Genomic DNA, 25,423 nt, shown 5'->3' with positions numbered 1-25,423 from the left:
AGGCGCCCTTGCCTCCGCTGCTCCGAAAGGGCGTCCGTCGTCGTTGCAGAACTCCAAGGGCCCGGGCCGTCTCGGTGTCCGCTTTGATGGCCTGAAGGGAATCGTCCACTGTTTTCCCAAACAGGTTGTTCCCATCGAAGGGCATGTCCAGGACTCTGGTCTGAACGTCTTGACGGAAGTCCGTGGCCTTGAGCCATCCACGCCGCCTAAGGCAAACGCCGTTGCCCAACTGGCGGAACCCAGTGTCGGCGATGTCCGTCGCAACGGTAATGGCGTGGTCCGAAGCCACCTCACCTTCCTGCAGGATCTCCAGGGCCTCTGCCCTCTTGTCGTCCGGCAAGAAGTCCAGCAGGGGAGCCAGTTTGTACCAGAGCTCCCTGTCGTATCGGGCCACGATAGCCAAGGCGTTGGCAGCTTTAATCGTCGTCGCTGCAGACGAGATGACTCTGCGTCCCACAGCGTCCAATTTCTTTCCCTCGCCGTCCGGTGGGGAAGTCGAAGTGGAGGCCGCACCCCCCCCCCCGCTTTTTTCCTGGCCGCCGCGGAGACGACGGAGTCCGGGGTAGGCTGCGCCCGGAGGCACAGGGGGGCCGTGTCCGGGACCCGGTACTTTTTCTCGTACCGGTCTCTTCTAGCTGGCGTCGTGGAAGGGTTCTTGAGGAGGGTGAGGCCCTCATCCCAAATGTCGTCCAATAGAGGCACTGCGAGGACCGTCTTCCTCTTGGCCTCGCGCCGCTGATAAAGGAAACCTTCCTTCTTCTTCTCCTCAGGGCAGAGTTGGAAAAGCTCGGATGCCCTGGCGATCATGGAGTGGAACGAGCCAATCTCGTCGGGCGGAGAAGCCCTGATGGGAGGCGATGACGGTACATCCTCGTCGTATACCTCGTCGTCCGTACCCGTCGCTGCCGTGTCAGTCCCCGTATCATCCCCTCGGGTGGACGGGGAGGAGGGCTGGAAGGGGCGCGACGGCTGAAAAGGAGGAGGAGGGTGGATCCTTCTTTTCTTGGTAGGGGGAACCCCAGAAGGTCCCGGTTCCGGGTCTCCCGACGGGAGAGGTTCCGTCGGCAACGGTAGTCTCGTCCTTATCTCTGAGCATAAGGACTGTATAGCCAACAAAATGGCCGCCGAGGTGTCTCGCGGCGCTGGCAGAGGGGAATCCGACGGGCGATCAGGGGCCCCGTCGGTACCCTCGACGATGTCGTCGTCACCTGCGTCGGGATCCATCCCGACGGGCCGGTCTTCTTCCACGCCGAGGCCATGGCTTAAGACTTCGACCAGCTCCTCCTCCGAGGTTGAGGCCGAATCTACGACGACGCCCTGCCCCCCCCTTTTTCTTCCCCACGGGGGATTTCACGGGGGTCCTATCGATGGGCACAAAAGAGGACTCCCTGTGAGGTGGCAGGGAGACTCTGAGCCCCGAGGTCGCCACCACTGGCGTAGCCTCCACAGGCTGAGCCAGGGCCGCCGCGACAGTATCGATAGAGGGCTTGGCCGGATGGATTAAGGCCTTCACCACCTTAGGTGCGCTCACCGCCTTATCCTTAAGGGGGGGACACTGCCTCGCTCCCCCTCCAATGGGGCCTTCGAGCTCGACCGGGGCCTCTCCAGGAGCTTCGCCGGGTGCTCGCCCTTCCTCTTACCCGACCCAGAGCGTTGGCTCGTGGCTGAAGGTGCCGGGGAGGGTGCGCCCTGCCTGGCGCCCGTAGAGCCCGACCGTTCGGCGCTCCCGGTGCCAGCGGACTCGCGGTGCTTGGCCTTGTGTTGGACCCCCGTCGCCGGGGCGTCCTCAAAGGTCTTAAAAGCCCGCTCGGATTTCTTCCTCTTCTCGCCTGACGGGCTCTTCCCTTCCAGCCAGTTGGCGAGACGCTGATGGCGGTCCTTCATGGTCCGCTCCGACATGTTGCCGCAAAACGCACAGTCCTTCTCCACGTGCGTCTTGTCCTCATGCAGGCAGTAGAGACAAAAGGAGTGTTCGTCCTCCTTAAAGACGTTCTGGAGCTGGCATCCAGGGCAGATCCTGAACAGCTTTCCGGGCGTCGAGCTTCCCTTCTCCTGGGCCATGTCCGGGCCTGAGAAACTTCTGGAGTCCTCCAAAAGCGTAGCTCGACGAAATCTTCACCCTTGAGGGGCGCAGACGAATCCGACACGGGTCCCCGTTGATCGGATGGAGAGTCGGTGGAGCTTGAGGCTCTTTTGACCGAAAAAACGAAGTTTTTGAGAAAAAACGTGAAAAAATAGCACTAACGCTCGAGAGCAATAGCACGAGGATCCCAACACATGAACATGCGGTAAAAATCTGAAGATGGCTGCCAGAGGCGGTGCTTAGGTAGAGGGCAGTCATTGGCTGTGGTCAGTATGACGCAGAGACCAGTGATTGGTTATTACTACGAAAGACAGATCAGAAACGAAACTGATACTGGTTTTTTCTTTACCGAGGATTCCCAGCCTGACGACGGGGAATATTCATGAGCATGTGAATCCATGCCAGACCCCATGCTGGAGAAAGTGAACTGTTTTTGGCAAGACATTCTCTTGAGCAAAGCTGAAAAAAACTAGCAGATGAATTCCGGAGGTGTCACCAATGGTTTGTCAGTAAAATGACTTACTTTTTATCATAGTAACCCAATATGACAATGCATTATTTACCGAAAAAGCATTTCGGATGGTTGTATCTGCTTAGATTCACATGCTGTGCATAGTCCGACATCCAGTGGTCACTGCGGAGTATTTCATTTTGTTTTTCGTAGTCGAAAAGGGGACGTCGACAAGGCGTGTCTGAAACACTATCCCTATAGTGACGTGCAGAGTACCCACAATCCCTCACGCGTCGAGGTCCCTCTGTTTGTATTTTTCTGCCCTGAGGGAGCCTATTAGACGTGAGTGAGTACAGAATAGAGAGAGAGATAAAGGATGTCCATGTTCCTTCCATCCGAGCGGGGAAGGAAGGGGGGGCGCATGTGAATCTAAGCAGATACAACCATCAGAAATGATTTTACGGTAAGTAATGCATTGTCGTCTGATGTTTGTTAATCTGCTTGGAATCACATGCCGTGCATAGACTAGCGAGCAGTACCCGGAGTTGGAGGTGGGTTGTGAGAAGGAGCACTAGAAAAAAGAGGTCTTAATACTGCTTGTCCCACCTGGGAATCAGATCTATAGTGGGCATCTAGACAGTAGTGTTTTGTAAAGGTGTGTACAGAACTCCAGGTTGCTGCTTTGCAAATGGACTCAAGAGGGACATTTGCAATGAATGCTATGGAAGCCCCAGAGCCTCGAGTAGAATGTGCGCTCGGCTTGAAGGGTAGTTCTCTTAGCAAGAGAGAAACAAAGTGATGCATTGGACAATCCATCTAGATACAGTGGATTTTGAAACTGCATCTCCTTCTCTTCCTGCTGCCACCGAGACAAAGAACTGATTAGTCTTTCTCAGAGGTCTAGTTCTTTCCATATAAAACATGACGGTTCTGCGTACATCCAGTGTATGCAGGCTCCTTTCTCCCAAATGTGAAGGGTTTTGAAAGAACGTTGGTAGTTCCATTGACTGGTTGACATGGAATTTAGAAATTAATTTTGGTGCAAACCTAGGATGTGTGCGTAGAACCACCTTATCCTTGTGAACTGTTACAAAGGGGTCTAGTATAGAGAGCGCTTGTAGTTCACTCACTCTCCTAATGGAGGTGATAGCTATTAAGAAAGCCGTTTTAAGAGTGTGGTTCTTAAGGGATGCTTTGTGCCAGGGTTCAAAGGGTGAGCCCATAAGCCTGTTAAGTACCACATTTAGGTTCCATCGGGGAACTGGGTTAGCTATAGGAGGGTGCATCTTCTTTACTCCCTCCATGAAGGCTTTAATAACTGGGACTTTCCACCGTGACACTGAGTTGAGAAGTGGTGTATGCAGAAAGTGCAGCTAGATGAACTTTAATAGAATTAAAGACCAAACCTGAGTCTAATAAGCGAGTCAGGTAAAGAACAATCTGTGTGGGAGAGCAGTCAACGGGGTTGATGCTCTTACCTCTACACCAGATGACAAATCTCTTCCACTTGCTAGAATAGTAGTAACGAGTGTTAGGTTTTCTAGCCTCCCTAAGAATGTCCATGCATCTTTGAGCGAGCCGTAAATGTCCATATTCTATGACCTCAGGAGCCAGGCTGCTAAATTCATGGTCTGTGGGAATAGGTGTATCGTCTTGCCCCAGTCCTGTGACGACAGCATGTTGTACGGGCAGGGTAGTTTTACAGGTGGAGATAGAGACATCTCCATCAGGTGAGCGAGCCATGGCTGCCGGGCCTACATAGGGGCCACTAGTATCATGGTGACTGGTTCCTGGTGCATCTTGTGCACTATCTTGTTGAGAAGGGGAGCCGGTGGGGGGCGGGGGTGGTGCTTCGCGGGGGGAGGGGGAGGCAGAGGGGAGCGTAAACAAATTTCCCTGGCCATGTTATCCAGAGACTGTTCCCCTTGGATCGGTTCTGGGGGTACCTGGAGGCGTAATCTTGGCATTGGGAGTTCTCCAGAGTTGCGAACAGATCTATTTCTTGGAATCGCCATTGTGTGAAAACGTTGAAGACTAAGTCTTCTTGTAGTCGCCATTCGTACTCTGCGGGCAGAGGGAAGTCTCTGCTAAGTTCAGCTGCTAGCAGATTGAGTTCCCCTGGTACATGTTGTGACAACAGGAACATGTGTGAGAGCCCACTTCCAGATGTTCTGGGACAGCTTGGACAGTCCTCGAGAGGGAGTGCCCCCTTGCTTGTTTAGGTAGTACATGGCTGTGGTGCTGTCTGTGAGGACCATCACTGTCTTCCCTTGCAGGTGTGCCTGGAAAGCCTTCAGTGCCTTGAAGACCGCTAGCAGTTCCAGCAAGTTTGTGTGTTTGGACGCTACACTCTGAGTCCAAACTCCATGTGCAATCTGATGGGAGAGCTGAGGGCCCCCCCTCCCCATCCTGTGAGGGATGCGTCTGTGGTTAAAGTGGCTTCCACTGCGGGGGCGGCAAATGGTTTCCCTATTACCAGGTTTTCCTTCGACCACCACCGTAGCGAGAGAACCAAGGCCTGTGAGACCACCACTAGATCATCCCATTGTCCGCTGGCCTGATACCACTGGCTGTTGAGCCACTCTTGCATTGGGCGCAGGCGAGGTACCAAATCTATACATGACGCCATCATTCCTAGCAAACGCATTGCTTTGCGTACCGTCACCTCTCGACCGGCCACATATTGAGGAATATGAAACAGCATATTTTGGACCCTCTCGGAGGAGGAGACAATGAGGCCATCCTTTGTTCGAATTAGAGCCCCTAGGAATTGCTTGATCTTGCTGGGGTCTAGGCTGGACTTCTCGTTGATGGAGAAGCACAGTTGGAACAAAAGGTCTACAGTCTTTTGGGTATTTGAGCAGCATATCTCGTAAGAATCCCCTGTTATGAGCCAATCGTCGAGGTAAGGGTATACTGGGATGGACAACCTGCGCAGGTGGGCTGCTGCCACTGCCAGTACTTTCGTGAATACCCTCGGTGCTGACGCTATGCCGAAGGGTAGCACTTTGAACTGGTAGTGTTTGCCCTCTATCATGAACCTGAGGTATTTTCTGTGCGCTGGCAACATTAAAATATTAAAGTATGCATCTTTCATGTCCAGTGTGGTCATGTAATCTCCCTGTGACAGCAGGGGGTATTACTTCCTGTAAGGTCACCATATGAAATTTTTGAGGTTTGACAAATTTGTTCACTGGGCGCAGATCTATTACAGGGCGCATGGTTAAGACCTTTTTTGGGTACAAGGAAGTACACTGAATAAATACCTTCCGTTACCTGTGATAGAGGCACAACCTCCATTGCTCCTTTTAGTAGCAGCAGTTCCACTTCTTGAAGAAGGATGGCGAGGTGCTCCGGTGATGGGCGTCGTCCCCTTGGTGGTCTGTACGTGGGGGACCGACTGAATTCTATACAGTAACCGTGGGCTATAGTTGACAATACCCAGCGGTCTGATGTTATTCCCTCCCATGCTGGTGGGAAAGATGTGAACCGGCCCCCGACAGGCGATGCATGGGAGGGGACCCGAACCTTCGGGAAATTTGGTGTTGGTAGCCGGGGAACCTCTGGGAGTGGGGCCCCGACCTCTACCCTTGCCACGGCGTTGTCCTCTGAGTGTATTGGCCACTGGTGCCCTGAGTAGAGGACCAGTTGCCTGCAGTGTACTGCTGTTGACGTTGGGCTCGAAAAAAGCGTTTGTTACCGAATCCTCGCTTGTTGGGAGGCCTTGAGATCGATCTGTTCTAAAGTCTTTAGGGTGTCGAAATCCTCCTTCGTGGTCTCCAGTGCATCGTCCAGCGCTTTCCCAAAGAGGTTAGAATCCTCGATTGGTTTATTTATGAGTGACGCCTGGGTTCCTGGCTTAAAACCGGAGTTGCGGAGCCAGACACGACGCTTCAGAGGTATCCCCTGGACTAAAGAACGGCCAGCCGTTTCTGCAGCATCAAGTGTGTTTTTAATGAAGCTCTGGTTAACCAGAGTTCCTTCCGTTACAGTGGTTAACAAGCGAGTTCTTAAGGGCTCAGGGACTCTCGAGGTCTTGGCGTAACTTCTCCCCATTGGGCATCAGCATAACTTCCCAGTAAGGTAGTATTATTGGCAATTCTGGTGGAAAAAGCTGCCAAGGCTGTAATTCTCTTACCCAGGGCGTACAGTTTCTTTCCTTCCTTGTCTGGGGGTGCTTCGCTAGTTGATAGCGGATCCCCTGTCCTTTTCCTTGTGGTAGTTAACACCAAGGAATCTGGTACTGAGTGACCCTTAATGTATAATGAGTCCACAAAGGAGAGGGAGTAAACAGTTTTTCAATTCTTGGGTTGACCCCTCTAACCAATGCAGGTGTAGACAGCAATGGGATGATTCGTCTCTTAACTGGCGAGGAGGGAAATGGTCTGGCTAGTGGGAGGTTTTTCCTTAATGAATTTCTCTACGAAATTAATATCAGGAGTAATTTCCCCAGTCTCAATTTCAAAGTGCGCTGCTGCTTTCTGAAGTAGCGTGTTGAAAGTGGGTTGGTCATCTATAGGTGACTGGTTCCTGACCGGTGTACTTTGAGGAGAGGAACGGTTCAGGATCTCAGGGTCTGTAGACGCTGTTGGGGACGGCCAAGGCTGTGAGCCACCTTCATCTAGGTCTTCTTCGAAGCCCCCCCCACCTATGTCAGGGTTTTCCTCAAAACCTTCTTCGAGGTTCTGTTGGTCTTCACTCTTTAAGAACTCCTCATCCTCTTGGAAGTGAGAGTCTTCTTCAGTGAGGTCATAAGTATTAGTGTCCTCTTGAAGGGGGTCAAATAGTCTAGGATATTTAGCCCTGGGGTCCTCATGAAGTACCTCTCTTGGCCTCTTGGGTGTTTTATGTTCAGGAGTGGACATAAATCTATCCAGCTTGTCCATACATGATTGGAATCTCTCAAATGTCCAATGTGGTAACCCAGAACGGTCTGGAGGCGAAAAAGGAGGCTCCTCTGCCTGTAGCCGTCTAGATCTGTCCCAGAACGTCGAGGATAAAGTCCCTTCGCCTTCGGAGAAACCTTCTCATAGGCTAGGGCCTTCCTTCGACGGCGAGAGTGGTCCCTGCCTCCCTTCCGGCATTCTCGGTGTCTCCCTGGCTTTGTGAGCGGGCTTCGGCGTATCACTCGTCGTCCGTCTCTGGCTGTCAGTGGAAACTATAGGAGCCAAGCTCTCAATTTCTCAGTCGAGGGTTCGTCTGGCGTCGTGCTGGGCGGTGCCGAGTCTCTTTCGGTGACGGTCGCACTCTTATGAGGCGCGTCGCCTGGCGTTTTGGTGGTAGCGCCCTTGTCTGCAGGTAGCCCAGTCGCTCGTTGCGTCTGCGGGAGCGGGGTGGGCCCGGCGTCTCCGTTGGCGCTAGGGCTGTCTTTGACGAAGTGCCGTGGGTTGTGTGCTTATGTTTATGTTTTCTGTGTTCGTCAGTGTTGCCGGGGTGTTCATCCCCATAAGTAGGGCGTGAGCCAAACTTGTCGGGGAACGACGCTGAGGAGCGGGTATGCTCCCTAGTGAGGTCTACAGCCTCCAAAACGGAGGTCGGGTTATCACTGTCCTCGTCACACTCGGCGGCTGCGGGTGAGGAATCAGCTCTAGACATAGCGTAGGCTGCCCGCTTCTTGACCCTGCGGTCCTTTAAAGTTTTTGGGCAAAGACGTTCACAGGCCGCACAGCCGTCCTCGTGGTCGAGGGGTAAGCAACGGTTACACCGCTTGTGCTCATCTTTCCATGTGAATTTGCCCTTACAGCGTGGGGAAAATCTAAACCGAGTCCTCTCCATAGCTGAGGATACAATTAAAAGTGATAACGACCCCGAAGGACAGGGGGGTGAAAGAAAAAGGCATTCTTAGAAGTAGAAAGACTCCCCCCCACTCTCCCTACTGTCTTAGGCCGGCGAGGCCGGGCCGGGCCACGTGTTAGTCAGCGCCTAAGGATCTCCTCTGTCTAAGTCACCGCCGTCGAAGTTCTTACTCGGCGGTGAAACAGCTGCGCCGAAGGAGGGATCTAATGTAATGTATAATAAATAACGACCAAAGGGTCGAGTAAATGTTTTGCAATTTCTCTCGAACGAGCTCCGCGTTAAGGCGACCAATATCTGGGCAGAAAAAAACAATCTGAGGGACCTCGACGCATGAGGGATTGTGGGTACACTGCACGTCACTATAGGGATAGTGTTAGACACGCCTTGTCGACGCCCCCTTTTCGACTACAAAAAACAAAATGCAATACTCCGCAGTGACCACTGGATGTCGGACTATGCACAGCATGTGATTTTAAGCAGATTAACATCAGAAATTGTGTTATTCAAAAAGCAAAACTGGCCAATTAGCATTATTCAAAAATTAGGTGTGCATCTCACTGCATTTCTATTGAAGTTATCAAAATAACTAATTTTTTTTAAAGTAAGCACACAGACTTAAGTACATACATATAACTCACTTAAGCAACCGACTAGGAGGTACTACTTTAGAATCACAAGACGTAATCAAAAACTCACTCACCAAAGTAGGAAGAACAGATGTTAAACACATTTCAATACAGATGCCTTATAATTATATGGCGCTCAGCAGTAAATAGTAAAACTTTGGCAGTCCTAGCCTGAATGCCCTAGTGTAGAGCATAACTATCCTTGTAAAAATTGATTTGTTTTCTTTTACGCCCCATTTACCAAAACTCCTCCCATTCAACATTGCATAACTCAGTTTAATAGCTAGAGACTTCATTTCAACTCTGGATTATACCCAAAACCCATAGCTACATCCCAACCTAAAACCACACTGTATTTCACTCGTTATTCTTTAAAAACCTTTGGTTAATTTTAGGAGTTTTACACGTGTGATTTTCATTTTCAATTATATTCAAACTTCCATTCGATTCAAAATATTTACTTTTGCTCAAACTATAGCTTATGACTGTTAGCATCTTTTCAATGTTGCTCCCATAGAAATTTATACTGATTTAAGGATTTTTGCACACTTTTCATTGTTCGACAGCCATTTTCGAATGTCATTTTAAAGTGTAAGATTTCAAATCCGTTTTTCTCCCTTGTTTGTGGAGGGAACGTTGTATTCAAATTATGTTTGCTGTTGTTTATTCCTAATTACCTGCCGCTTCCTTATCGCTATTTAAAATTGTTTAGTTGTGGGTTGAGGAATTTTGCAAGGGGAAATCCTGACTTAAATGCCATCTTTCCCAGCAAGCCAAAGGTGTTCTATTCTCTGGTGTTTTATATTTTGTGTTGTTTAAAAGTGAATTTAACTGCCTTACATACCTTATCATCTGTTATGGTCACCACATTGGTGATTGTTGCTCCCTATTAAAAAGTATATGTTTGATTGACTTTTAAATAAATATGACCTTTACCAACCAGCCTGATTCCTGGTCCATTGTGACCTGGGGTATTTTGAGAAGGGGTGTGATATGAGTGGTATATCACTCATAATATTGAACCTATAGACATAATACAATAAGTATTTCAGCTGTGTGCTGCATACTAGGCTGAGACCAGGGTGTATCCCCTGATTGAAATACTTAGCACCCAATACTAGCTTATTATTTATTTAAATTTTTGATAACTCACCAGCTCGCCCGAGGGCCTCCGGGCACACACAAGACTGACAAAACAGAACAAAGTGATGAACGTCAGAAACAGAGGAGTCCAAGTTGGTAGCGCGTTGAAGAGTAAAGTTTTCCGCCTCTTTTTGAATTCAGTGAGAGATGGAATTTTTTCAGCTCGGGAGGGATGACATTCCAGGTAGCAGGGGCAAGGACATCAAAGTTTGTCTTCCCATACTTGGTCAGACGAAATCTGGGCTGAATTAGTTTGGCCTGGTCTTGTGACCCGAGGGTGCTGGAGGGCAGGCAGGGCTTCAGACGCTGTATGAGGCAGACATGCACGTCAAGGGTAAGACGATTGTGAGGATCAAGATCTTGAGAGACACTATGCCTCACAGGAAGCGAGTGCAATTTTCTTCTTGCTTCAGAGATGGAGTACCGTCTAGAAAGAACACGTTACTTACCTCTAACTGTTCTCCAGCATGGGTCTGGCATGGATTCACATGCGAACCCTCCCACATACCCCTCTGCGGCTCTTCACTTGGTCATACTGCCACTTGGCGTGCTACCAAATCTGAGGATGGCTGCCAGAGGCGGGGCTTAGGGAGAGGGCAGTCATTGGTTGGGGGCAGTATGACCCAGAGATCAGTGATTGGTTACTACTAAGAAAGAGATCAGAAACGAAACTGATACTGATTTTTTCTTTACCGTGGATGCCCAGCCTGACGACGGGGACTATTCATGAGCATGTGAATCCATGCCAGACCCATGCTGAAGAACAGTTAGTAACTTGTTCCTTCTCCAGCATGGGGTCTGGCATGGATTCACATGCTTATGAATAAAAGAATACATAGCAGTATACACATGCACAACCACGGGAGGTGGCAACAGGCTCAACATTAAGCAATACAACAACTCAACATTAAGCATCTCTTATCTCCTCACCAGGCTCACCTTGAGCGAACAGGTTGCGCAGCACTGCTTGGCCGACCCTGGACTCCTCCCTGGAGTTCCGATCGACGCAGTAAAATCTTGTGAAGGTGTGCGTCGACCTCCACGTAGCAGCCCTGCAGATGTCCAGCAGGGGCACACCAGACAGGAACGATGTGGTAGCAGCGATCGCTCTGGTCGAATGGGCTCTCGGACGGCCGGGCGGCGGTCGGTTTGCCAACCGGTGACAATGCATGATGCAGCCGGAGAGCCATCTGGAAATGGAAGTCTTCGAGAGAGCCTTCCCTTGATTCACAGACCCAAAGTTCACGAACAGTTGTGACGTTTTCCGAAAACTCTTCATGCGGTCCACGTAGAACATCAGCGCTCTAGCTACATCCAGCGAGTGCAAAGTCCTCTCGGCCGGCGTCGAAGGCGACGGAAAGAAAACTGGTAACGCCAAGGGCTCAATGAGGTGGAAGTCCGACGGCACCTTGGGAATGAGGGAGGGGTGCGTCCTCAGCACTACCCTTGTGTCATGAAAAGTCAAGTATGGAGGCTTGCAAGATGGGGCCTGAATCTCTCCCACTCGTCGTGCAGAGGTGATGGCCACGAGGAACGCTGTCTTCCATGACAGGAACTTCAAAAGGCGCTGAATGCATAGGCTCGAATGGGGCTCCCATGAGCCTGGTCAGCACCACATTAAGCTCCCACGCCGGGGCAAGGGCATTCACCGGCAGGAATGATCGGAATAGTCCCTTCATGAATTCCTTTACCAGGCGATGAGACCACAAGGACGCCCGTCCCGTAGTCCTGGTGTATCGGGAGATGGCAGCCAGATGTATTTTTATGGAGGCGTGAGCCAGTCCAGCTTTGGCCAGCGACAGTAGGTACGGCAGCACTTGAGGGGCCGTAATCCGCAGAGGGTTAATCTTCTGTGCACGGCACCAGACACAGAACCTCTTCCACTTATGACCGTAACACTTGAGTCGAGGACGCCCTGGCCTTTGCAAGAACCTCTCTGCAATCATCCGGGATATTGTACCCTTCAAACTCTAGTGCTGCAGGAGCCAGGCCTGCAAGTTCAGACACTGTGGGTCGTGATGGAGAATGGTGCCTCCTTCTCTGGAGAGAAGATCCGCGTCCGCCGGCAGCTTGACTGGTGGGGACTTTGACAAGTCCAGAAGGTCCAGGAACCAGATCTGCCTTGGCCACGCCGGTGCGACGAGGATCATCCTGCACCTGGACTTCTTGAGCTGGTTGATGAGGCGGAGCAGCAACGGCAACGGAGGGAACGCGTATAGAAACAGGTGGTCCCAAGGGAACGAGAAAGCATCGCCCATGCTCCTCGGCTGTGGGTACCTGCTGGCGAACCTCTGGCACTTGAGTTCGTTGCCGTCGCGAACAGGTCGATCTGGGGTTTGCCCCATCGTTGGAAGAGTCGATCCACTGGGTCCTGGTGCAGTTCCCACTCGTGGCACGAGCACAGCTCCCTGCTGAGTGAGTCTGCGACGGTGTTTTTAATTCCTGCCAGGTGAAAGGAAACCAGAAACGTCCCTTGGGTGACGGCCCAATGCCACAGATCCTGGGCCTCCTTGGATAGGGCTGGGGATCTGGTGCCTCCTTGCTTCCATATATAGAACATCGTGGTGGTGTTGTCGGTGAAGATCCTCACCACTTTGCCCTTGAGGGACAGAAGGAACCACTTGAAAGCCCAGAACACTGCTCTGAGCTCCAGAATGTTGATGTGGAGAGACCTCTCCTCTGGGAGCCAAAGGCCTCTTGCGTGGAGGTCTCCGGTGTGGGCCCCCCAACCCTCCAGAGAGGCGTCCGTTGTCACTGTCTCCTGAAACGTCGGGATTTGAAATTCCGTGCCTGTCGTGAGGTGAGCACAGATGCCCCACCAAAAGATCACCAGACGGAACTCCTCGTCGAGAGGGATCCTGTCCTCGAAACAGCCCCTCGCTTGGAGCCAGCGGGCGTCGAGAAACTCCTGTAGCGGACGCATCCGAAGTCTGCAAAGGGGTACAAGGTAGATGCATGATGACATCATCCCGAGGAGGGACTTGATGGACCTCACCTGGCCACGTCCGTGGCTAGCAGGTGCCGCACATTGCCCAGGATGGTCTTGGTCCTCTCCTCTGAAGGGGAGGCCAATTGCCCCACTGTATCGAGCTTAGCTCCCAGAAACAGTGCTATCTGCGATGGAATCAGGTGAGATTTGGGGTAGTTGATGGCAAACCCAGCTCCGTGAGCAACCGGACGGTCTTCGCCGTGTGTTTGACGGCGAGTTCCCTTGTCCTTGCCCGGTTTAGCCAGTCGTCCAGGTAGGGGTAAACGTGGATCCCCTGCAGACGCAGCCGCGCCGCCACTGGTGCCAGGCACTTGGTGAAAACCCTGGGTGCCGACTGTAGGGCCCTGAATTGGTAGTGGCGTCCCTGAACCACGAACCTGGGGAACTTCCTGTGCCTTTTTAGGATAGGGATGTGGAAGTAAGCATCCTCCAGGTCCAAAGACGATAGGAAGTCGCCTTCCTCCAGCTGTCCCAGCACGTGCTGGAGGGTGACCATCCTGAATTTCTGTGCCTTGATGTACTTGTTTAAGCGACGCAGGTCCAGGATGGGGCGCCAACCGCCTGTCTTCTTGACGAGGAAGTACCTTGAGTACACTCTGGAGCCCCGGAGCCCTCTGGGAACGAGTTCGATGGCACCTTTCTTGAGCATCGCCTTTACCTCCGACAGTAGTTGAGGGACGTGATTCTCCTTCCTGGCCACGGGAGGAATGCGAGGGCACTTCTTTTGGAATTCCAGCGAGTGCCCGTTGGCCAGGGTGTCCAACACCCAACGGTCAGTGGAGATGGACTCCCACACGCTGACGAACTTCGTCAGCCGGCCTCCCACCGGGGTGCTTTGGTGGTGGCCCGACAACCTGGACGGGTCAGTCTTGCTTGAAGGCGGCCTTCTTGGCGACAGGAACCCCCTTGCTTGCCGCGACCTCTGTAGGCCTCCTGAGAAGAGGAGCGGGCCGCCTGGCGGTAAGTGGAGGAGCCACCGCTGGATCCTTTGGAGGCACCCTGACTGCCTCCGGAGCTCCGAAAGGGCTGCCGCTGTTGAAGTACCCCGAGGGCCCAGGCCGTCTCCGAGTCGGTCTTGATGGCCTGTAGGGACTCATCCACCGCGTTACCAAAAAGGTTGTTGCCATCGAACGGCATGTCCACCACCCTGGTCTGGACGTCCTGGCGAAAGTCTGTCGCCTTGAGCCATCCTCGTCGTCGGAGGCAAACTCAGTTGGCGAAATCCGGTATCGGTAATGTCTGTTGCCACCGTTATGCCGTGATCCGACGCCACCTCGCCTTCCTGCAGATTTTCTAGGGCCTCCGCCCTTTTGTCATCAGGCAGGAAGTCTAGCAGTGGAGCTATTTTGAACCAGAGCTCCCTGTCGTAGCAGGCCACGATCGCTAAGGCATTGGCCGCCTTAATCGTCGTCGCCGCTGACGAGATGACTCGTCGTCTCAGAGTCCAACTTCTTGCCCTCACCGTCTGGCGGGGGGGTGGAAGTTGAAGCCGCCACACCCGGTGCCTTCTTCTTAGCCGCTGCCGAGACGGCCGAGTCCGGCGTGGGCTGGGCCCTGAGGCACAAGGGGGCGGCATCGGGGACTCGGTACTTCTTCTCGTACCTGTCCCTCTTGGCTGGTGTCGTGGAAGGGTTCTTGAGGACAGCAAGCCCCTCCTCCCAGATGTCGTCAAGTAAAGGCACTGCGAGGACCGTCTTCCTCTTGGCCTCTCGTCGTTGGTACAGAAACCCCTCCTTTTTCTGTTCTTCAGGGCAGAGCTGGAAGAGCTTGGATGCCCTGGTTATTGCGTGGAAAGGGCCAATTTCGTCGGCTGGAGACGCCCGCGGGGGTGGGGGGCGAAGGGATGTCTGCTGTGTCATCGCCGCCGTCCCCGTCGCTGTATCCGTCGCTGTATCCTCTCTAGGGTCCGGCGAGGGGGATAAGGGGTCCACCGGTCTCGCAGGCACGAAGGGCGGAGCGGGGTGGACTCTCCTCCGCTTGTTAGGAGGGCTTCCCGACAGGCCTGGTTCTGGATCCTCCGTCAGGGTCCGTGGTAATCTCGTCCTTATCTCGGTGCATAAGGATTGGATTGCCAACAAAATGGCCGCCGACCTATCTTGGGGCTCGGGCAATGGCTGCGACGGACAGGGTGGCCGTTCCACTGGGCCCTGTTCATCGTTGCTATTGATCACGTCAGCAGGGACCGCCCCCTGGGATCGAACCTTCTGGAACCCCTCGTTGAGGCCTAGGGACCCCTCGTTGAGGCCCTTCTCGGTTTCCACCAGTTCCGAGGCTGATTCCGAGTCTGTAATGTCCACCAGCTTCCCCCCCCCTTTTCAGCCGGGGGCTTCATGGGGGTCTTAGCGATGGGCTGGAAAGGGGAATCCCTCCGCGGTGGCAGGGATACTCTGGGCCCGGCGGGCGTTTCCACAGGCGTAGTCTCAACCGGCTTCGCCAGGGTCACAGCGACCACTTCAGTAGAGGCCTTTGCTGGGTGGATCAAAGCACTCACCAACTTAGGTGCGTCCTGGGCCTTTGCCTTGGGGGGAGGGTCAGCGCCTCGCTCCCCCTTCGAGATCGACCGGGTCCGCTCCAGCGGCCTACCCGGATTCTCGGACTTCCTCTTCCCCGAACCAGAGTACTGACTCATGGTCGAACGTGCCGGGGAAGTAGCGCCCTGCTTGGCATCCGAAGAGCCCGACCTTTCGACGCTCCCGGTGCCTGGCCTTTTGTTGGGCCCCCATCGCCGGGGCACCCTCAAAGGATTTAGAAGCCCGCTCAGACTTCTTCGCCTTCTCACCTGCTGTGCCCTTCTCCAGCCAGGCGGCGAGGCGGGAACGACAATCTTGTTTGGTCCGTGCCGAAAGGTTCTTGCAGAACGCACATTCTTTCTCCACGTGCGTCTTGTCCTCATGGAGGAAGTAGAGACATTGCGAATGCTCGTCCTCCTTGAACACGTTCTGTAATCCGCATCCAGGGCAGCACCTGAACAGCTTGGATCCGGGCGTTGAGCTTCCCTTGTCCTGGGCCATGTCCGTTGAGGTAGGCCGCAGATCTTACGGAATCCTCCAAGAAGTATAAACTCGACGAAAACTTCACCCTTGAGGGGCGTAGAGAATTCCGAAACGGGTCCCCGTTATCGGAAGTAGAAACGGTGGAGCTTGAGGCTCGATTAAACCAAAAAATGAGAAAATCTCCTGAAAAAACGTGAAAACGCAGTAAAAAACGCGAGAGCTAAACACGAGGACTCCCAACACTTGAGCGTGCGGTAAAAATCTGAGGATGGCTGCCAGAGGCGGGGCTTAGGGACAGGGCAGTCATTGGTTGGGGTCAGTTTGACCCAGAGATCAGTGATTGGTTACTACTAAAACAGATCAGAAACAAAACTGATACTGATTTTTTCTTTACCGAGGATTCCCAGCCTGACAACGGGGAATATTCAGGAGCATATGAATCCATGCCAGACCCCATGCTGGAGAACTGCTCTTATCGCCCCATTCTGTGTTTACTGGAGAGCAGAGAGATTTGACTGGGCAGTACCAGCCAGAAGACTATTGCAATAGTCGAGCCGTGAGTTGACCAGGGATGAGGCCTGTAGGGACATGTTTTCCTCGGACAGAAAAAGAACGAATATGACGAAGAAGTTTGTTGAGAAGGCCACATAATGCGTGTGTTTTAGTTACATGCTGCCTCACAGCGAGTTCAACATCAAGGATGACGTCCAGCATTTTGACGCTCGTGGCCACAGGGATGATGGTGTTGGCAACAGAAGTTGGCGTACTTTGGAGCCTGGTTCCTGAACATATGGCTGGAGGCGGGGATAAGAATCTCAGTTTTTTCGGCATTGAGGGCCATTGAGTTCGCTACCATTCAGGAGAGGACGGTGGAATATATGGAATTGATCACCTGAGAATCCTGGGAGTAGATTCCTTGAGAGTTTTCAGATCACCTGGGTGTCATCTGCAGAGTCAGTATACAGGGCAATCAGATCATCAGAGGAGGAAGATTGTAGACATTAAGCAAAGTGGGCGATAGAGAGGAGCTGTGGGGCACGCCGCGTGCAAGTGAGGTCAGGGAGGAACAAGCATCTATGGCAAGCCAGGCAATGCAGAGGCCCAGAAAAGCAGCCAGCCACTGTGATGCTGTACTCAAACAACCTACCAGTGATTGCAACCTGGTCGCCAGAAGTTCATGGTCGACCTGGTCGAAGGCGGAAGAGGTCGATCAACATAAGGAGGGCCAGGTGACCCTGGTCGATGATAGACGAGAGATTAGACTACAGGTCGAGCATGGCAGTCTGTGCCAGGTCGAACTCGGAAACCAGATTGGCGCGGGACCAATGTAGCATTTTACTCAATGAATTTCTGTAGTAAGTACACAACTGGGTGCATAACCTTGAGGAGGAACAGAACATTGGTAATTGGGTGGTCATTTTTAGGCTGAAGGGGATCAAGGTTGTCTTTTTTAAGTAGGGGGGGAATCCAGGCCTACGGGGACACCCATGAAAAAAAGATTGAGTTTGGTAACTCAAGGGGCCATGGTATTGTGCAGCTAACCACAAACATGGAGGGAAATGAATCACCCTTACATGTGGTGGGCTTGATATTGGAGATGATCCGGGTAATGTCAGCCACAGTGCATTTGGTGAAGGGAAATGAGGATTTGGACGTGCAAGGCATAAAATAAGCTGTGTCAAATAGCAATTTGCTATGCAATTCTGTAGGTTTGCTAATCAAATGGACATGTGTGTAGCAAGGTTAGCTATTTAAGTTGCCCTCTTCAATGAAAGCACAGCTCGCCCTGCATTCCTCTCGTACCCTCGGTGCTCTCTTCACCCTCTTTTCTCTGCTCACTTCAAGTGCTAATGGAGAGAAAGTGCAGAAGTAATCATTTCCACCACTCTTAAGTGCCAAAGGCTTGTGTGAAAGTGCTAGACAGGAATTTTTTTTTTTCTTTTTCAAATAATTGCAACCCAGAAGTACTCAGGATGATACTTTTATTAAGCTTTCTATATCCTGTCTCGCAAAAAGATGTCAACTTTATATTTTTTTAAAAGATAGTCATGCAATTCCATTCCTAAAATGTAAGTTGTTACATAATGCATACATTATTGATACTGTAAAACACTGCATCATCTCCATGTTTTACAGTAATGTTTAGGTTAGTGTAGCTAAATGTCAGTGTCGACTATATTTCATTTTGTGGGGGAAGATGCACCATATGGACGAGTGAACACTTTTAAAAATGTACATGATCAAACGCTTCTGATGACGAACCTTGTTCTGTAACCTGCATCTTGCAACTGTTGCTCAAAACATGAGCGAACCCATACTCCTTGACATTCTATATCATCACCCTGTTGCTTTATACCATGTACCCTGAAAGTCAGATAACCACAAACTACAATATTCCACTTAGTTTGCCTAGTTCTCGGCCTGCTACGCAATCCACTCCTAGTCGCTTTCTTGCCTCTAAGCAGTGACCAAGAGGCTTTATCCGTAGCCACATTAGTCCAGAGATTGAAGTCCCCTAACAGAACGACTGGTATATTCATATTGGATGTTTTATTAAGAAGGTATAAGAGTTGGTCCTTAAACAATGGAAGAGGTCTAGGAGGCCTATAAATGACGAAAATGTTAAGAGGTGGTATCGTTAATTCTTAGTTTGGCCACTAGTGATTCACAATCGTCAGGGGGTCACGAGGCGACAGGTGGCACTGAAACTGGTCTTTGAATAACAGAGCAACGCCCCTTCCCTTCGAGCTTTCGCGGTCTGCCCGAAGTATCTCATAGTCAGGAGGGACTGCAAGTGTGACATCAGAGGGAGTAGAATTCACTGAGCGAGGAATCAGTGATGGCCAACAGGGGTTCACTCTCAAATCGTGAGAACATTTTGATCACCCATTTCCAGCTTACGCCGAGCCAGACTGGGTACTGTGATAATTCACCACGTCTCGTCACTTCTCACCTGGGGAGTCCTTTCCTATGATGCTAGAGAGGTGTGGCTGCTACCCAATAGTGCCCCTTGGGATGGTAACATGCAGCAGGACCTCATAGTAGGGGACTCCCGTCCTGGGGATAAGGTTGTCCACCTGGGAGAAAGCTTCCCCATTACCCTGTCACAGAACTCCCACCCTCATGGGTACCATTTCCCCCCACCATTGATACTGGAACAATGTGTTTTTGCAAAGTCATGACTGACAAATGTAGATCATACTGGGACGAAGAAGAACATGAGCAGCCATAAGCAAAACCAGCCAAGTTTTGCAACGAGGTGGCTCACTGGAGGCATGAAGATTGCCAAAAGAGACTTTCCAAGATGGTGTTGACATTACGTCAGGGCGGCGTCAACAATATAAAGAAGAAAGCAAGAAAGGATTAAAGAACTCATTGCGGAAGCCAGCATCATGCACGTCCTGTCCAGGAGATTCAAACCAGAAGGTCCAGAGACATGGAGAAGCTGTTCCTGCAGGTAGAGGCTGCAAGGAATGGGGCGCTGTTACCACGTCCCAGGAGCTGGCTGGGAGTCAACTCGCCAGAAGGAAGAGGAATTCGAGGTGGTGGCACGAGCGCAAAGAGGTGTACCATGAGGTCTGTAAAAGGTGCCAAGACCACGTAAGATAATGGAGGCATTTTCCTGGTGTAGGGAACACAAACTTCACTTTAGATAAAGACTTGTGTTTATAGCGTTCGGGTTAGATTAGTTGGTTTCTGACGGAGGACGTTTAATTTTGACAGACATTCTGACAAATCACTAAAGTTAAGTTTTATTGCTTTAATGAGGTTTATAGTCTACACCATGAAGCCTCCTTGTCAGTGGTTTCCTTCTTCTATACGCTTCACAGTACCACATTGAGGCATTGGGCTCTGAAACGAGGAGATCATTTCAACACCCACTGCTGCTTTTTCCTCTTCAGGGTCTGCCTTTGAATCTGATAACTCTTAAGCCACCAACAAGAAAAGCTTTTCCTGCTGCTATGCCCCTAATAAACCAGGGACTATGCAGACTTCTGATTCAGCTGGCTAGGATTTGATGGGAGCCTAATAAAATGCAGCACTCTGTAGGGGACAGGGGAACAGGAGTGAGAGGGAGCAGGTTTAGGAATCAATCCAAAGAAACCACTTTGGAGTGAAGACCCAAAAATTCCAGCATGTAGACTTTTTCTGCAAATTACTCCAAATAATGGGATCCCTCTTTCAGATCTTGCACGTCAGGTCGTTAGGCAATGGACCTTCACTTGTCTCGTTCACATTCTCTTTCACAATGGTGCTATAGGTGGTTAGACCCTCAAGTTCCACCTGTGGATTCTGTTGTGCAGAGAATACCACAGCAATACCATCAGGGTTTCTAGTCTATGAACCCTGCCCCTGGACTTTCTGAAGCCTGCAAAACTCCTACTTGTCTTAAGAATTAATCACCCGTTTTACTACCATGCTGCTCTGTGAACAACCTTGATTGCACAGAGTGGTATATGGATCAAAAGAACGGTAACCTCTGTAACCATGTTCAATAAGGGTATCTGGCTATGAGGGGGAGGGGTGGGCAAACCTAGCCAGCCACACACTATACACCCGAGCCCAAAAAAGTTGAACAGGTCTCCTATTGCAGAGGTTAGTGACCCAGCTACAGCACCAGCCGCAGGTATATATTTACTTTGCAGACATAACATCTGCCAGTGGCAGCAAATGTGATTTTACTGACGCATACAGTACCACTGCCCAATTACATTAAATACTAGGAAAGTGCCTAGTGTACCTCCAAGACCCTTGCTCAGCACTCACCAAATTAATAGTGTGTAAAACCACACTCTGCTGTTTCTTTTAACCAAGTTGCAGTAGAGGGGGTTCCTTTGCCTGCCCCTTCCCACCCCCCGACAAATCCCCTTCTTTACATGCCAGTGCTACCTTGTACAACTAGAGTTCTAGGAAGGATATGCACTACATGCCTTTTGCCAGCCCCACCAGAGATGTGATGCATCACAAACTGCATCTGAACTTGTGCATCCTTGTGGCTAGAGCTCATTCGCCCTGCCAAGATCAAGGAAGAGCAGGCCATAGGACACTGGTGGGAAGTAACACCAGAAGCTGCATGTTCGTTGAACCAGGGTGGCGGGACACAGCTTGTCATTGACTATGATCTCAGCTTCTACCCACGTAGGTCCACTAGCTTTTCTCTCATCTGCAAGTAATCGCAGATGTTTCCAATTGCGGCTGAAGAACGCAAAGCAAGACTTCCCACCTACTTGACGTAATACAAAGTGTTTCAATTTTGATGCTCACCTTGCCACAGATTACATTTCATGAGCTTGTGAAAGCTGAAATCTAGACAAGGAATGGACAGGGGCCATCGTAAAATAAAAATCATGAATTGACTTGTACAACAGTTAGTGGTTGGACTTCTCAGAGAAGTCTTTTTCAAACAAACATCAGAAAGGCAGACCAATTCAACATGGCTGACGTGCTAGTCGGGGTAGACCTTACAAACTAACCATTTAAAAAGTACATTCCAACAGGTTGTAAAATCGAACTACAAAAAAGCGGATGTCTTCAAAATTTGCTATTTTGGACAGTGTAAACAGCTTCACAATTGAATTTAATAGATTCCACTCGATATACTTTAACAGAAAATGGTAGCCAGAGATGATATGACACCCTGATGCCTGCGGGCTTCGGCACCTTATAAAAAGGCATAACAACATTTAGTGGATATAAAATGCCTAGAAACAAACCTTGAAACCAAGTTCTTGGGCACATGCATACACAGCAGCTGTCTTTCCCACTCCCGATGGCCCGGTTATAAGGACTGTGTTGCATAAAAATTCTTCCTCATCGCCAGAGTCGCCTTCAAAGTCAGATTGTCCCCAAGTATCTACAAATGAAAAAGAAAAGGCAGCGGATTTGAGGTGTCTGGAATGATATTCTGTCACAAGTTAGACATGATGTTGGCTAAAGACTTATGAGAACATAAAAAGGTTTGGGTAAAAGGCCTCGCTGTCCCTGCACTAGCATAGTTTCCCTACCTAAACTTTAAACTAAGGATCCGTCAATGTCCGAAGGGCCAAAAAAAAACCACCCTTTGTCCAAAGTACTAATCGTACCATCAAACTCTAAACAAATGAAAGGTGAAAAGGATAATGTCTTTAATCTGCAGTGTGCTAAATGTTCAAAAAAACAATGTACAACTTCAACAAAGCATTAGGGAGAATTCTCAGAAATGTGCCAATTCCCTACCTTAGAGACCACCCAGCAACTTTGCTGGATTTTGAGGACTTGATTTTTTTTTTACCTGTAGAGAGTGAGACACTTTCCCACTCATGTATTTTAATGTGATTTTTGTACACTGTTTCTTTTGGTTGTGGAGTCTGACAAACTCCATAGGCATCATCTTTTACATTACGTCACACAGCACCTTCAGTGCAGTGACACAGGGAAGTCTTGGAATTCCCCAAGGTTTAAATACCTTCTCTGGGATAAACTACTGTTTCCCAGAGCATTAAAGTGAAATTGACTTTACTTACATTTGTAACTTTCTAGACCCAGCTCACACCATGTTACAATAGGGTGCTGGAGGGGTTACCTAGTATCTCTTTTGTCTAACTTTTCATGTAACAATTTTATGTTGCCCTTTCCTCACTGAATGGCTGGTGGCAGTGGTTTCGTTTTTACTACCGTGGTGTGCCTTTACCACAGGCTGCGCTCACAGCTGCAGTAAAGCACCCAAGGGTGCCATTTTTGTCAAAATGGCCCGGTCTTTTTTCACCATTTTTGTGTAGAAGGGTCCTTCTTGAGATTTACCCTCTGCATCAAACCAGGTTTAGTCCATTTGTTAGTTTTGCCTTTGGCGGGAATCACGAGTGAAGCCCGCCACTGACTCCAGGGTGTCTGGGGTAGGCAGGAAGTGAGGGAGGTGCCCGAAGCCCTGTCTTAGTCTCCTAGGAGACCCAAATGCACTCTGATGATTGGCTGGCTGACTGTCTGGCAAGGACAGCCAGCCTGCTGGGTGAGTGACAGCTAGGCTGGAATGAAAGGGAGAGAACTGTATAAAAGGCGAGTCTTTTGGCTTCGAAGGCAGTGTCGACCACTGGATGAAGGAACCGAAGACGACCTTGAAGAGAAAGCCTGCTACAAATCCTGGACCGGTGAAGCCCTGCTGCAGTGCCGAAACACCAAGTTCACATCGACAGAGAATCCCCTGCAAGGACGACTTCTCGCCTTGAGTTGGTGGGACCAATCAACTCCAAAGTAAGCCACCTGAACATCCATCTCTGAGCTGGTTGAATTTCCACAGAGTTGCTGCTGGAAACCGTAGAGCCAGGGAGAGGAACACCAGTTTGTGTGCGTTGCTTTTAAGTTGGCCAAGAGCTCCAGGAAGATCCTCCGGACTCCCAGGAAGCAGGACTGACCGAGCCTGAGCCCCAAGAGAGTGCAGGACCCCAGAAGCAAGGAAAGGCCATCCCGACAGCCAGGAACTGCGGTGTTGCTATTCGCGGTAGATGTGAGGTGCTGAAACACTGAACAGCCACTGAAAGTGAAGTTTGCCGGTGGCAAGTTTTGACCGTCCCAGTGCAGGAGTTCCACGACGTCCTCCCTCTTGTCCCCACAGCTGAGGCTCAGGAACAGTGAGATCTGCACAGGAGCCGGAGTCATCTGCTGCATCTTTTCTTAATTTCAAAAGGTACTGTCCAAAGTCTAAGAGAACTTGCCTCTTGCTGTAGAGTTGCTTGCATTTTCTACTACTCACAGGTCTAAACAGCTTGTGGCCCTACATTGATTCATCTTTTTCTTCAAAGACCTCTGAAACATTGTGCAAAGACTTTTCTACTTACCTTCCAAGAAGTGCTTTAGCCTATCTAGACTCTGCCTATTGACTTTGGCTTAGCCTGTTTTAACTGAAGGACTCATTGGGGGACCTGAAATTATTTGCCTGCTTAAAAAATAATTGTGGTAACTTGTTTGCTCTAATCTTTTCCTTTTTTTAATTGCTCTCAACTAATTCTGAATGCCAACAGCAATAAATTAATGTCAGCGCCACCCTAGCAATTGAAGTCACCTGTGCGTCTAGGTCTCTGCTGTACGCCATCCCAAATTGGTATTTACGGATTCTGAACTAAGATTGTGTAATTTTGAAGTATGTGTGTGTGGTCTTTTACAGTGCTCCCTTCTGAAGAAGGCTTACATTAACTGACTGGTAAATAAATTAATAGTTTTTTTCAAGAAACCCTGTGTGTGTTTGCTTGGATGCTTGTCACTGTGAACCTCTGTGTAACCCCTACAGCTCACATCGACCCCTCTTGAGATAAGCCTGGCTGCTCATCCACACTACCAACCTGTGTAGTACAGACTTATACCAAAGGTTGGGTTACTAATGCCAGGAGGTCAGGGTTGTTGTAGTGCACCCTATGGGTACTGCATACAATCTTGCCTAACAAAGCGTTTTTCAAGCGTCTTGCTCCAGTGGGTTCTTCCATTTCCCTGGATTCGTTGTCACTTTCTGGCTTTACAAATAACAGTTCGACGTTCCTTTGAGCGAACAATAAAGGTCATCTTCAAACGGATTGTCTTTATGTATGATTGGGACAGCTTGTGCACTATCCTGCCAGGATGTTCGTTCCCAAGTCTTTTAAAGCAACAGAGTCTGCTGGCTAATCCTTCTATCTTATTCACTTCCAACTTGCCTGGTGTATTTACTTATCAGTATTTCTTTTATACATTTACAACAGCCTTGTATACTCTTCTGCCAGGAATTCTCCTCTGAGGGTCTGCTCACTTTCCTACCTTTGATGGTTTTGCCTTATTGATTAGTATTTTTGGTTTCTCATATATCGCCTTTTTAGCGTCCCTCATATGCTTGCAACATGCATTAACCATCTTGAAAGTGTCTCCTTTTAGAACACTGATCTTTCAGTCTCTCTCTCTCTCTGGTTTCATAAACTGTTACTTTATTTTCTCTTTGTATCTGTCAGTTTGGCGTGTTCACCAATAAGCCCCGGTATTCCCTCTGTCCCTTCGTGGACTCGCCCGTTCTAAATGGTGTCCAGTCTGTTCTGCAGTCTTCCGGTGACTGTCTCCTGCTGCTTACTGATTCGCAACTGTTTATACACTGCTTTTCTGCTCAACACCACCGGCGACCGCCCAAGAGTCCTCCACAGGTTTCTGGCTTTCGCAGCGTGTCACCTACTTCCAGCTGCCTTTTCCTTTCAGCTCCCCGAGTGGGTTGGCTGCACAGACTTCTTTCCACACGGAAAGGTGCAACCAGCTCCAGCCAACAACTTCATCTCGTTACATGCTCTGGAGACTCAAATGTCCAGGGCACAGGTGTGCACTCGCTGCCACTAGAGCGCTGCTTGTGCTTGTGGA

General features: G+C 50.3%; 1 protein-coding gene across 1 annotated transcript in view; it reads right to left on the bottom strand.

Moving 5' to 3' along the window:
* ATAD5 (ATPase family AAA domain containing 5) overlaps positions 1–25,423 on the bottom strand; it is a 648,582-nt gene that overhangs the window by 384,825 nt on the left and 238,334 nt on the right. Inside the window, exon 13 of the mRNA XM_069654960.1 lies at positions 21,796–21,935. Within this exon, the coding sequence (XP_069511061.1) occupies positions 21,796–21,935 (140 nt within the window). The remainder of the gene's footprint in view (positions 1–21,795; positions 21,936–25,423) is intronic.

The sequence above is a fragment of the Ambystoma mexicanum genome, chromosome 3q (assembly GCF_040938575.1).
Source record: "Ambystoma mexicanum isolate Mex_15411 chromosome 3q, UKY_AmexF1_1, whole genome shotgun sequence".
Classification (NCBI taxonomy): Eukaryota; Metazoa; Chordata; class Amphibia; order Caudata; family Ambystomatidae; genus Ambystoma; species Ambystoma mexicanum.
This window is presented reverse-complemented; position numbering and strand designations above follow the sequence as displayed.